The sequence below is a fragment of the Haplochromis burtoni genome, unplaced genomic scaffold (genome assembly GCF_018398535.1).
Source record: "Haplochromis burtoni strain Fernald_Lab_line unplaced genomic scaffold, NCSU_Asbu1 Contig_256, whole genome shotgun sequence".
Classification (NCBI taxonomy): Eukaryota; Metazoa; Chordata; class Actinopteri; order Cichliformes; family Cichlidae; genus Haplochromis; species Haplochromis burtoni.
The window spans coordinates 445,750-459,649 of NW_024582617.1; the positions used below are offsets into that span (position 1 = coordinate 445,750).

General features: G+C 41.4%; 1 protein-coding gene across 2 annotated transcripts; it reads left to right on the forward strand.

The window, feature by feature from the left end:
- Window positions 1-31: 31 nt before the first annotated feature.
- acer1 (alkaline ceramidase 1) lies at window positions 32-10,890 on the forward strand. Of its 2 annotated transcripts, XM_005938527.3 has the most exons (8): window positions 32-2,063; window positions 3,420-3,503; window positions 3,641-3,753; window positions 3,866-3,980; window positions 4,444-4,582; window positions 7,087-7,224; window positions 7,306-7,443; window positions 8,237-10,890. In XM_005938527.3, exons 3-8 carry the CDS (start codon window positions 3,661-3,663, stop codon window positions 8,412-8,414), a joined length of 801 nt encoding a protein of 266 aa, XP_005938589.1. In that variant the 5' UTR covers window positions 32-2,063; window positions 3,420-3,503; window positions 3,641-3,660; the 3' UTR covers window positions 8,415-10,890. The 2 variants fall into 2 exon arrangements, with proteins under 2 accessions (XP_005938589.1, XP_042083285.1); XM_042227351.1 differs by lacking the exon at window positions 3,420-3,503.
- The last annotated feature ends 3,010 nt before the right edge of the window (window positions 10,891-13,900 follow it).

Sequence of the window (13,900 nt, forward strand, 5' to 3'; positions counted from 1 at the left end):
ACATGAAGGATTACTCTTGGGTTTATTATTGCTAAAGCACAACTGCAAATAGCTGCTCAGGTTCCATCTTTGTCTTGGTGTCAAACAATCCCGTTGAGAAAGAAACCAGCGAGGTCTTCGACGTCACCTCTGACTGGTTCCTCCACGACTCAAGTTACGCCGAGTGAAGGCGTGACAGAAGAGCAGCATGAAAATACTGCATCGCTTCCTGATGTTTACACTGTTTTATCTGCCTGAAGCTTTCTTCACGATCAATGACGACCACTTCTTTTGATTAAGTCAACAAGCGTCTAATCGAGTGATAACAGACTTTTGAAAATACTGATGATGATGATGCTTTTGCTCTGAAACTTCAGATCAAATCAAAGCCATTAAGAGAGCAACATTTTAATGTCAGTTATCTTTTTTATACTCTGAATTTTTTTACTGATATTTCTCGTGGTATTTTCTTGTATTTTCGTTTTGATAAAAAAAGGAAAAAACTTTTATTTCCACGTTTTTTACCTCGGGGACTTTTGCACGTGTTTGTTTTGTGTTGCCAGTAAGTTAGAAAAACATTTGTGAAGAGCAGAACACAAAGAAAGAGATGGATGAACTTGAATGTGATTATTTTGGCCAGCTTTGTATTTTTATTTTAACTTGTGGTGGATTTTTGTAAAATATGTGATCACTTTCAGTCATTTTGTTCAGGATTTTTTATGTGAATGAGAAGATTAAAATAAAGACTCCCTCAGAAAGATTTTTCTTTCGGTTGTTATAAAGTTTGACATGTTTGCTCCCAAAAATAATATTATGCCTGTTCTGAAACGTAGCTCTAAAGAAAAAGCTCCCAAAAGAGATTTCCTGTTCCTACAAGTAGTATTGTGATATCTGCTCACTGAGGTACACGTTGCTGGTATTAGTTGGACCTTTTTTTGCCAGCTTTAATTCTTAAAAACATGGAGGCACTGAAAGATGCACAGATTGTGCAAAGATCTAACCAAAATAATAATCAGCTGCTGCAAACAGGCCACAGCACAGACCTTTAACCTGCGTCTCAGCAGCTTCGTTTAAAGCTGCGCAGCCTGCAGTAATTGGATTGGCCAAAGCCTCCTGATTGGTGCTGCACCTATTTTTCTCTAAATTATGAGAGATTAACAGCTCATCTGTCTCAGATTTCGTCGTAGCGGTTTGTTTTTTTAACTTTACAGATCATAAACACTTCTACATGTGATAAAAAACGAGATCACACTGGAGCCCATTGATTTCATCGCGGATTTGTTTAAGACTCAAACTGCAGCAGCACAGTGTCACAGTACTGCCCAAAAGAGTAAAAATGCATGCACTGAAAAACCGTGACATAAGAAGACAACGTGTAGCCTGAAACGGGAGACCGACGAGTACTTTCGGTAATATTAGGTAACTATTTGTAATTAAATACACGAGTACTTTTTTTCCAAACAATTTCTATCGCAGCAAACGTTATTAAGCCAGTGTGCGCAGTTAATGCTTTCTTTGTTTTGAGTTAAACCATATGAATGCAACTATTTGGAGTTTCACCTTCAAGACTCGGCGTGTTCCCACCACACCTGCTCCTCCGCTGCAGGATTATGCTTTTATTTTGAAATGCGGCAGATTTGGTTGAGCCTCCTTTAGGAAAAACCTGAGATTCCTCAGACAGGTGCTACCTGGAACACCTGTTACGGTTTTGCGTGTTTCTTTTCAGGTTTCCTCTGAACCCTCCAGTCGCCTGTCGTGTGTTTACAGCCCGTTAAAGTTTTTTGTTTTTTTTTGCCCCACATGGTCGTTTCTACGTTACTGCTGAGTAACCGGTTCCTGCTCTTTCCCCGGGGCCTGGTAAACTGTCAATGAAGAAAGAAAAACAAACGAGCTCATTCCAGACATTTTCTCTGTGATGACATATTGTCCCAGAGATTTGAAACCTTTTCGCGTGACCGTCAGTGACGTTACTGGGCTCGTGCTTCGGGATCGCGAGCGTTTCAAAACCCCGCCTCGTTAAATCCACCTGTTGCAGCACCTGGAGCAGAGCAGCAGTGCCGGGCTGCAGGACGACAGCATGGCAGGTAAGAGCCGGTTTCCCATTGAACACCCTGTGATGAGAAAAAAAATAAACTTTTTAATTATTGGGACACTTTTTTTTGTCCAAATATTCATATTTCGGACAAAAAGGTTTTTCCCTGTCAGGAAAACTCCGATGTTTACTCCTCAGGATGGTAATAAATAGTGATTTACTGTTACTTAATATATTGTGCTCAACTACTTTCTCGAAGTACTTGTACTTTATGCTTTTACTTCATCACCTTTACTTAATGACCTTTGAACTCAACTGCCTATTTTCCTAGTCTAGGTTATTCATACGAGTTCTAATCAACAGATAAACTGGGAGTTGTTTCTATAGATAATATTTTTCTTTCAGTGTTCAGTCGCCTGAATTACACTGTGGTACATAACAGAGTGTTATGCAGTAATATGTTAGTATCCTGACATCGATTGTTCTGGAAAACAAGTACATATATGATGAGACTTGTAATATTTCAGTAGTATTACAACTTGTACTTAAAGGCGGAGTACTTCTTTTCCCATCGGTAACCACTTTATTAGGTACACCTATAAACTCTGTATTTCAGTGCAAACTCTGAAATAAGTTTATTGACACTGTTAAAAGTCTGTAATTCAGATATCAACATGAAGGGTGGCGTTCTGATGACGACTTCCTGTTTAGGCTGCATAATAAACTGAGTACTCTTGAAAGCTCCAGGTAATAATTTGCTGTAGAAAATATCCAGATTCAGTCAAAAACAGCCCCACAGTGGTGAGACTGAAATGAGCGGCCTTGGCCTCTGTGGATATAAAAGTCATTGGGAAAATTTTAGTCCCAGTTTCGAGGCCATACTGAGGTTTAAAAGCAATTCCAGCTCAAGTCCAGTGTGTACTTTTGTGAATGTGAACCCCCCTCCCTATTTACACTGTAAGTGTAAATAAAAGCCATATAATAATGATGCAATAAATCAAGTCCAACAAATACTGTGAACCAGGCACCATTCATCACACACTGTGCCACATCTGACAGCCTTCTAGGAAAGATGGCAGGTTGTGTTTTAATAGCACAGAAGTGTGAAGTGTCCTCATCCTACGCTAAAGTGAACCAGCAATTAAAAGGGATACAACTATGGAAATGAACTTACTGTAGTACCAAAGAGGAATTTGATATTCAAAATGACAAAAGTCTGAGTTTTAATGACCTCTGATTTAACTGGATCGTGTCGGTGTGGTGCACTAATGCTTACAAAACATTAACCATGGAGCAAAAAGTCTGTTTGTGTATACGGCGCCATTTTTATCATGTCATAAAAATATAATAAAAGTGGAGCAACGTACGCTGTCGTCTGAATCGGTCACATTTTCTGGGCTGTTTGTAGGACGTTGCTGAACATGCTGTCCGGTTGCATCGTGGGAAACGTATGCGCCAGCAGGGACTGACATTTAAGTGAAATTGTAAAAGGGTGCGATTGGCATTTGACTGCTGGGTGGAGGGGATAATGATTTCCATACACCACATATACAAACACCTTAATTTGACTACTGAAAAATGCAGGTGTGCTTGTTACACCAGAGTCACTGTTGTCCCTGCGTCTCTCAGGTGTTCACTCCGGCGAGGGGATGGCGGGAGTTTTCTCCTATGAGAGTTCAGAAATCGACTGGTGCGAAGACAACTACAGACACTCTGAGCATGTGGTCGAGTCCTTCAACACGGTAAACTGAAAGCTTTTTATTCAGGAGACACTTGCAGTGGCGCTACCAGCCCAACAACTGCAACTCAAAGCCACACTTTGGACTGGTGATCGATTTAATGTTTTCCCTGCAGATGAGCAGCTTCATTTTCTTCATTATCTCTCCCATCATGCTCTACCTTCTGCACCCGTATGCCAAAGAGAGGAGCTTGGCGATCCACCTGGTTTGGGTCATGATGATTTTTGTAGGTCAGTTCTGTCTTTCTTTCTTTATTTAAACCAACTTCAGCCGTATGTCTGCAAAATAAATCCACGAAATGTTTTGTGTTTGTGAAACAGGCTGACTCAGTATAGATGAAATAGATATCACAAGAAATGTGTTATCAAGTAGGAAGATCTGTAGCAGATGTTTGAAGCTTCTCTGAACTGACTAGGTTTTCTTAAAGCTTATGACACTAAAAGAAATACTTATTAGTTGCAACAGTAGCCGAACCAGTTTAACCAGTATGCGAGTTTAAATGTAATAACTAAAGCACGAGAAGAGAAGTCAGCTGCAAACTGGAGCTCTGCATGTCTCCCCTGCACTGCTCTTAACCATCTGTGAACGTGCAGTAACACGTCTCACTTTACCCGTTTTATACTTGCCTTCGCCTATAAATTCCTAAAAACATGAATAATTCGACATCATTCTCTCGTTCTCTCTTCTTTGCAGGGCTGTTCTCGGCGTACTTTCACATGACTCTTAGTTTCGTCGGTCAGATGTTGGACGAGCTCTCGATCTTGTGGGTGTTGGCGGTCGGTTATGCCATCTGGTTCCCTCGCAGACTCTTCCCTTCTTTTATAAAAGACAGGTATGTCGACCTTGTAACCATTAACCCAGCGACAGATGACTGATCTGTGTTTCGACAACTTAGTCCAAGGTCTTTGTGTCCGGCGTTTATTCGTGCCTCTGCGTGTTTCTAAGGAGATCAGTGGTCTTTCAGGATGATGCAAAACAATAACAGAGCGTTTCCAACACATGCCACTGTGAAACCTTATCCCGGCCGGACGAGGAGCCAGTTTAACAGCTCAAAGGTTCGTCATTGTCCCAAATGTGGTGGTTCAGTCTTCACCTTGATGGACACGGGGCTGTAAAAACAGAGCTCCACCCAACCTGTGTAAATATTTAAACTGCAAGGTGCGACAGGCGAATGAACATTTGATGTGTGAAACAATCCCCCTGGCATCAACAACCTCACAGTGATTTTCCAGTGTTTGATCCAGTGGGTTGCTCCTCCCGAACAGCCGAGGCCGCTGTGATTGCAGTGAAGTCTAATCGTGACGTTTTTATCATTTTGCTTCTGTGTTTTTGAATCAAACAGTATGACTGTGTAATTATCCACATAACCCCATTTTCAGGCTCAAGAGTCACTGGACCAACTAATGTCATTTATAATATAAGGATTGTTTTTAATATTTGGATGAAAAGGAAGTGTCACGGGTAGTGGGAAAATACGGACTCAGTCGCGGAGCTCTGGATGCAAAGTACACAGTGCGTTTATTTACAGTGCCCCAAAAACAGTCTCAAAACACAAAGTGAAGTGCAAAGTCCAACAGTGATCTTCTCCAAACTCCCAGTGGTGCGCAGGTGAGTTTCCAAAGTGATTATCCGAGTGTGTGTTCTCCTCCAATAGCTTGATCCCGCGGGCTCCTTCTCTCCAACCTCCAGCTCCGTATCTCTTCCTCCTACAAACGAGCAAAAACAACCGGTGAGGAGGCTAGCCGGCTAAAGCTAAGTTGCAAGTCACAAAACACTCTTTACTACCGAGCTTCAAGTACAATCCAGCGTCGACTGCCATCTGGACACCCAGGTAAATACCTCAGCCCACAACGAAGGATGATCAGTGACAGCTGGGTGGCAAATTAGGTGCAGGTGTGTCAGCCGCTGGGTGGAGGAGGAGGAGGAGAGAGAGAAACACACACATACACACACACAGGTCACCCCGGGAAGGACCGTCCGAGCATGACAGGAAGTCTAGAACTCATAGATGTCACCAAATATTGTGCTTTCTCCCTTGAGAAGCTCTTCCAGGCTTTCACTGCAGCCACCTTCAGTCGCTGCTCTGTTGTGTTGAAATGGTGACTGGCTTGGCTGTTGAAAAATAGTCATGATCCATTTGCACTACAAACACTGTGTGAGCAGAGAGTACAGCCCTGCACGCTTCACAGTTCGTTCTGCTACTTCTATCGGCAATCATGTGATTAATAAACGCCGGGGGCAGCTGTGCAAGCGCTTCGATGTTTTCCTGTAATGTCGCCTTTTTGTTCTTGAATGTATCCTCGCTGGACGCCTTGTTGCAAACTTACTGTATTTCAATTCATGAAGGCATGTCTTGATATTAGACCTTTACCTTCTGTGGTCTTTCAGGCCTTTTCAGGCATTGCTGAACTGGCCGGATTGTTGATTTGGCCGCTCGCAAAGTTTCTTCACTTGCATCAACATATCTTTGACCGTCACATTAAGAAAGAATTCCTGTTAAAAGCTCCCAAATGATCATTCAACACTGAGACTCGACTCCAGTTCTTCTATGTGCTGAATTTGTCACGACGTAGCCGAGAAACCAGCCTCACCTGGTTCACCTGCTTGTCAGCTACTTGTCCAGTTACTCACGAGCCTCTGACGACAGCGGCCGCGTATAAAAATGGCAGGACTTTGGTTCAAACTGTCCAACTAAACCTGAAAGTCCACGCTTGAATGTTTTATTTAAAATCCACTTTGCTGTAGAGGCAAAATTTAAAAAGCTGCATCCTTGTCCACAAACGTGCAGCCCTGACTGTAAGTGACAGAGCTCAGGTGAACACAGGAGGTTCCTGAGTGCACATTGCTGCTCCTGGTCCTAAAGAAACGGTTTTTATTCAGGACTTTTTCTGCAAATTCTGTCTTTTATGAATGTATACACAGACAAATTCTGTTAAAAGGCAGAGTTGGGAATTAGCTGTCGAGTGTAGCAGGAATCCACATACAACTCAAAATTACTTTTAGACCTGCGTTTGTCAGGTAATCACAACTTTAGATAAAAAGGCCTCCCAGTTATTGCACACGAAGAATGCTCAATGACGAGTTTATTTATTAGAAGTGTGAGTATAGGGAGGACAACCTGTTTTTCAGGTTTTCTTTCATGGTTTGCTAGACTGCTGTAACAATCATGTTTATTCACTTTGCACCCATCCAAACCAGCCTCACAGAATGCTTTACACAAAGCATGTGGTGAAATCAAACCCGTGAGTCCGTACGGGCTGGAGTATGATGCCAAAATAAAACTAAACGTCTGCTTCAGGTGCGTGTTTATTTCTGTCTCTGTGCGCTCCAACGCAGATCCACGTTTTCAAAGCTCGTCCTGGTGATCACGGTCATCAGCTCGGTGTCGTCATTCGTCAAACCTACGGCCAACGCCTACGCGTTAAACTGCTTCGGCCTCCATCTGCTTTACACTCTGATTACGGAGATGAAATGGTAAGAAAAAGACACGTGAAAACCTGATTGTGCACCTTGCCGTTTGCTTTCCTGCGATCATCCATTTTCCGTCATTCTCAGCTGCACTGACCAGAAGGCTCTGCGACTCGCCAAGCTGTCGATCGCTCTGTGGGTGCTCGCCATCTCCTGCTGGCTCGGTGACCGCTTTGGCTGCAGCTTCTGGCAGAGGATCAACTTCTGCTACCTGCATGGTTTTTGGCAAGTCCTGGCTTCCCGTTCATTTCTTTTATTTCTTTATCTTCACTTGTCTGCATGTTTGTTTCATATCAACAAGATGAATTACTGTCTTGATGTATGCTCAATCATCCAGGTCAGTAAATCCCAAAAAGTTGATTCTGTTGTCAGTGGGAGAAACGTTTCGTCATACAGGTGACGTCTTCAGTCTCAGCTGACTGCAGGTTTCAACCTTTTAAACAGGACATTTGCATAATGACTGAAACCACTGAAGGAACAATGGGCTGTGAGCTCAGTTCCTCGATCATCAATCAAGAGATGCACCCTTAGGCCCCTCCTCCATTCAGAGATGGTCTTTCCCTTTTCACATTAATGGCCTCCTTGACTCCGCGCTCAAACCAGCGTTCCTCCCTGTCCAGGATGTTACATCCTCCTCGAAAGAGTGATCAAGGAACTGACCTCACAGCTCATCGTTCCTTCAGTGCTGCTGGTTTCAGTCAGTGTGCAAATGTCCTGATTATAAGGTTGAAACCTGCAGTCGGCTGAGACTGAAGACGTCACCTGATGATGACGAAACGTTTCTCCCACTGAAAACGTCCAGATGAACAGAATCAACATTCAGATGAATTCCTGAATGAAAACGAAAAGATGAGTTTACTGTAACATTAGATCAGCGTTTGCAAACTTTGGTACCGTGAACCCCGACCTCCAGTCTTGGGATCGTTTATCCACCGTGAACGCATCATGAACAGGCCCCAGTTTTAGGACAAAAATGGTTCGTGTCTTTGTGTTGACCTTCGATTTATCCGTCCTTCAGGCACATTCTGATTGTGATAGCTGTAGCCTACGGCAGCACGCTGATAGCCTACCTGGATGCCAACTACGAGATACCGTACTCGCTGCCTGGACTGCAGTACTGGCCCTGTGATAGATGGGCTGTTGGATTACCTCACATCGTCCTGAAAGGCAACTCCAAGACTGAGAAACGGTGCTGACGACGTGAAAATCTAATTTAACTCTGAAAGAACATTTCTGTTAGTTTACTCAACTGCTGCAATCGTGAAAAAGATCAATACCTGCTTTTCGCCTTCTTACCAAAAGCACATCACCACCAACGTTGTCAACCCCCCAAACCTGACTGACACATATTTTAACACTCGGGTTAACGCTGGACGACAAATAAACCTCGTCCGATCCTGAAAGTGTATTATTTTAAACCATGGCAGGATTACTGAATGTGTACAGCGTGCAAACGAAATCATCGAGGTTAGAAATCCCTCAAATCCAGAGTCAGACGGGGTAAGAGGAGGGGGGTTTCCAAAGCTTCCTGAGCATCAAACAAGCACTTAGGACGATCCTTACAGTCCACTGCAAGGCAGTATAACAAGAAAAGATGGCACATGTGTTTTGCTTTTGCTACTTTAGGCTTTTTAAATTAGTTTAATTTATTTAAAACATGAAAATGAAACAAGACTTGTTGTAATATACAACACCTCTGGAGGGCGCTGCATAAAGCACAGTGTAAATGCATCAATGCAACGATTTAGAACCAATAAAGTGTAAAGCAGTGTCAATTTATATATTTAATCAAGGTTTAATATGTTACTTACACTTATGTAAAGTATGAGTTTATAGTTATTTTCATTGTTAGCTATGCAATCGCCTGAAATACAGTAATTAGTGTATCAATTACATGGTCACAGATTACTTTTTAGCCTTTAACTTCATATTTCTAACACAGCAACACAGAAAGGGCACTACTTTAACTGGAAACTTTGACCTTTATTTATCTTTTCAACGCATGATTGTTTTATTTAAACACTTGCTTGAACAGTTAAAAACTATAATTGTAAATTAGTGCTGGAAACAGAGCCCTGTGACTGCAGAGGGTCAAAGATGGCTGAACTTTTGTGGATGTGCACGTGATAAAAGTGCGGTTTTACTGAAACATGTTTCACCTTTTACGACAATGAGCTTTATAAATCCATGTGCAGTGATCTTTAATGTTGGACTCATGTAAATGCTCTTACTTTGTTTATCAGGATACAGATGCACTGTGACTGTATGTTTTGTTATGATAAAATTATTGCTTTACCAAGAGTGCAAAAAAACAAATCTTGGCTTTAAGTGCTACAGAGAAACGTGTTTACATTAAAAATACCTCAGTGTGTGACACCGGTGCGCCCCGTCCTCGTGGCTCGTAACCTGCGCTCAGTTTTGTCCCATTTTCAGTCACTAAAATGTTTCAGTTCATAAACTTAAGTTATCTCTCTGAGCCGTTTCACTGGGGAAATGCTGCTGAAATATGACTCTACAGTTCATAACACAAGCCAGGCTCAGAGCAGCCTGTTACACGCCTTTTTGCTCTTTTGTTTTTTCCTTAGGTTGAGAATAGCAACCATAGATCATTGATGTAAACAAATACAGGCATCGTTTTCATTTTAGTGTGCAACACTGACCTCGTGTGGATGAAGAGATGACAGCTGGTGACGGCTTGCAGCCAAGTATCAGAGAAGCATTCATTTCCTTCACGACAGAATAAATTCTCGTGTAGCCTTTTTTTCCTGACTGAAAACTCTCCGTTCACTTACAGAAATGTTTGTGCACAAGTCGAGGGTCACCAGGATTTAAGAGATGAGGCTAATCACTAATCAGTATGGACTTTTCCACTTCACCATGATATGGGGTTGTCTTTTTCTTTTTTTTCTTTTTTGTTTGTTTGTTTTGTAATGTTTGAATCTTTTCTTTTTTTCTTTTGGTTCAGCTTTGTTAATGAAAATTTCTCAGATTGAAAAAACGGGAGCAATAATTTACCTTTACTGAAACGTCCCACGGCTAATGTCCAAACAAAATCCAAAGAAAGGTTAAGATCGGCTGGGTTAGATCATTTATTCAGAGAGATATACTTTATGTTTTCTGGAAATATATTTGATATAAATTCATCTGTAATTTAAATAAAGATCTATGTTACCTGAGTGAAGTCTGTGGCTCATTGTTTCTGTTGTCTTTGAGTCTCCTGCTACATTTCTGGTTGGTATCTGAGAGTCTGTGTCTGACAGCCAGATGGGATTTTCTTCCTCAGATTTAATTGAGAGGCAGGCTGGATCAGTTTGAGTGGAGGGAGATGAAGAGGAGGCACCAGCCTGGTGAGACGGTGGTGACCTTCTGTCTGGCCGAGGCCCCGGTAATCTCACTTCAAAGTCTGAGCACCGCAGAGACTTGACTGTGCTGAGCCTTCATTCCCATCTGTATGAAAGAAGAAGAAAAAACAGTTTTCTTTGTCAGATGAAACATGACATGGACATCTGAGGCAAAGTAATGTGACCTGTTGAGCCAGAGGTGACGTGCATTTGTCGACTGAAATGCAAACTGTCAGGATTTTTGATTAGTATGTTAAAAGTGTTATAAATGCAGGGCTCCAATGTTCCCATGTTTATTATTACCACATCACATGATATTAGTACTTCTACACTAAGGGGTCACGTGCCAGAGTGGCTGATTAAACGAGAGAAAGAATGTATGCAGGAAGTGAGATACGAGCCAAAGATGAGACGAAAAAAAAGAAATCAGGAGAGCGAGTGTGACCTTCTGAACAGGAAGCCAGAAGTCTGTTTCCTCACTGGGTCCTTGGGAGCCATGAGTGTATTTTAAAAACACTACATTTATTTGATGGTTCTGATGATGTTGAAGAGATTGTGAGTTTGTGGGTCTCAGTGACATAAACGCTGAAGAAGTGTGTTATTGAGCTTTTCTGTTTCGTGTTTTTGCAAATAACCTCCAGGAGTCGTCATTTACAACAAAGATAATGTTCCTTACAAAAAACGATCATTTTATACAAAAGAACTGAGAATCAAAAGTAGCTCATGCCTTCCTCCATCAGCCCAAACTGCTGCTTGTCTGTCTGTCTCTCTGTGTTACCTTGTGTTGGACTGGTGCACCACACCTCTTGCACTAGAAACTGGAAGAGGGTTCACAGGCGATTAAAAAAAATAGAGGGATGTATTGAAGTATCATGGTTTTCCAATATAATTTTATAAGTTTCATAAAGTCAGATGTCTATTCATATTAATGTACAGAATTCACCTGCTTGCTGCTACTACTGCACATTCACCCAGTGTATATACTATATATATATATATATATATACATATATATTCATTAAATAAAATAATATATATATATATAAGTATATTATGTTATATACACATGTGATCATATATATGGTATATATACACATATTATATATATGTATATATACACGTATGTGTATTATATATGTATAATATCATATATATATATGTAATATACAATATTGATATATATGATATCACATGATGATATATAATGTATTAAATTCACTCTTCTGTATATGCACATTACCATGTATATATATATATATCATATATATATAATTTTTTGTTCTATCCCCCCCACCCCCCCCCCCCCCCCCCCCCCCCCCCCCCCCCCAATTTTTGCACATGTCGAGGAGCGTGTCAGGCTACATTTCACTGTGTGTTATACTTGTATAACTATGCATGTGACAAATAAAGAACCTTGAACCTTGAAGTGTTGAGTGTTTGTGATGTCAGATTGGAAGTGAATGGGAGTAGAAAGAAGAGCACAGAAGAACGTTTATATGGCGGAAACAAAATCTGCAATATGTTGGATAATTTTCAGCATTTCACTTTGGGAATACACTCACTGGCCTCTTTCTGGGTACACCTCACTGGTAACAGGCAGGCTCCTGAATTCTTCATGGTACAGATTTAACACCATGCTGGAAACATTATTCATTTTGGTCCATGTTGACATGATGGTATCACATAGTTGCTGCAGATTTGCTGGCTCCACATTAGGGCTGCCACGATTAGTCGACTATCAAAATCGTCGACGACTGATTTAATAGTCGACGCGTCGTTTGAAGCTTTGTAAGATCCCAAAAGACGCAGGAATAAGTAGCAGGATTTAAGAGTGTAATAACGGACTGAAACAGAAGATGGCAGCACTGCATGTACAAGGATGCCAGCTGCCGTTAAACCCCGAAGAAGAAGAAGCAGCTGTGTCCCAGAATTCATAGCGCGGCCCAGCTCAGTTTCCAACAATGGCGGAGCTAGTTAGTTTTAATATTACTCTTATTATTCTTTCTGGGTCACAAAATAAACGTTTAACATATTTTCAGGCGAGAATGTAGCTGTGTAAACCTCAAATATCTGCTCAGTTTATCAGGACACCACATATTTTCAAAAGCGCTCCGACGTTTTCGGAGACGTCTGTTACCCACTAGCTCGATAGCTAGCCGGGGGCTAGGTCACTAGCGCCGTGAGAACACCGGACTCCCGGCAAATCGTTTTCAAACCCACCGCCGTCTTTCGCTACTCAGGTTAAACATGATATATGAGTCACTTAGATAACTTAAAAATGTTATTGTTTGGCTTTTTTCAGTATTTTATTTGTTCCTGAGTAAATCGGTTTGGCTGAGATTAAAGTTATAGTTTTTACACAGCTGAATAAACGTCAAGCAGACAGCTGATTATCAGAAGTGTGAGATGCTGGAGAATATACTCCGGTGTCCTGTTATATTTTAGATAGCAAGGAGTTTATTAAACTTCACCGAAACAATCTGCAAATTTCATTAAAATTTAATAAACTATCATCTTGTCTTTATTTTTAGTTAGCACAGACCTTAAACACTTAAAGCTGTAAGCTAATGATAGTTATATAAGAGCAGATGCTGCTGGTGCAATAAGCTGTACGTTTTACGTCCATGGATGATGATCTGATTAGTCGACTAATCGCAAAAATAATCGGTGACTAGTCGACTATCAAAATAATCGTTTGTGGCAGCCCTACTCCACATCCATAATGCAACACTTCCACCCCACCACATCCCAAAGGTGCTCGACTGGATTAAGATCTGGTGACTGTGGAGTACACTTTTGTCCTGATTTGATTTGAGCTTTGCGACATCGTGAGATTATCCTGCTGGAAGTAGCCGTCAGAGGATGTGTACACTGTGGTCCTAAAGGGACGGACGTGCTCAGCAGCAGTACTCCTGCACCATTACACCACCAACAGCAACCTTACCTGATGATACAAGACAGGATGGATTCATTCTTTTGTGAATTTACACCAAATTCTGACCCTGCTGTCTGACTGTCACAGCAGAGGTCAAGACTAATCAAACCAGGCGATGGTTTTTTTATTCTCAGTTTCCTGTCCTTAGCTGACTTACTGTTTCCTTCCGCCCTGTTAGTTTGATGCCAAAGATCTGCCATTCTGCAAAAATTTTCTGTTTTTTGCCCGTTCTCTGTAAAGCTCAGAAATGGTTGTGCAGGAAAATTCCAGTACTTCAGTATATTATGAATATTCAGACTATTTCAGAGTACTCAACACTACTATCCATGCCATGAAATGTACATGCACTGAATACATGTACCTAACAAAGTGTTTTTAGGTGTCATCATATTGTCAGCAGTGGATA

Excerpts from the sequence above, each read along its gene's own strand:
- acer1 (XM_042227351.1), top strand. Across the intron at positions 7,225-7,305 it reads CTGATTACGGAGATGAAATG|CTGCACTGACCAGAAGGCTC; the intron begins GTAAGAAAAAGA and ends CGTCATTCTCAG. Across the intron at positions 7,444-8,236 it reads TGCTACCTGCATGGTTTTTG|GCACATTCTGATTGTGATAG; the intron begins GCAAGTCCTGGC and ends TCCGTCCTTCAG.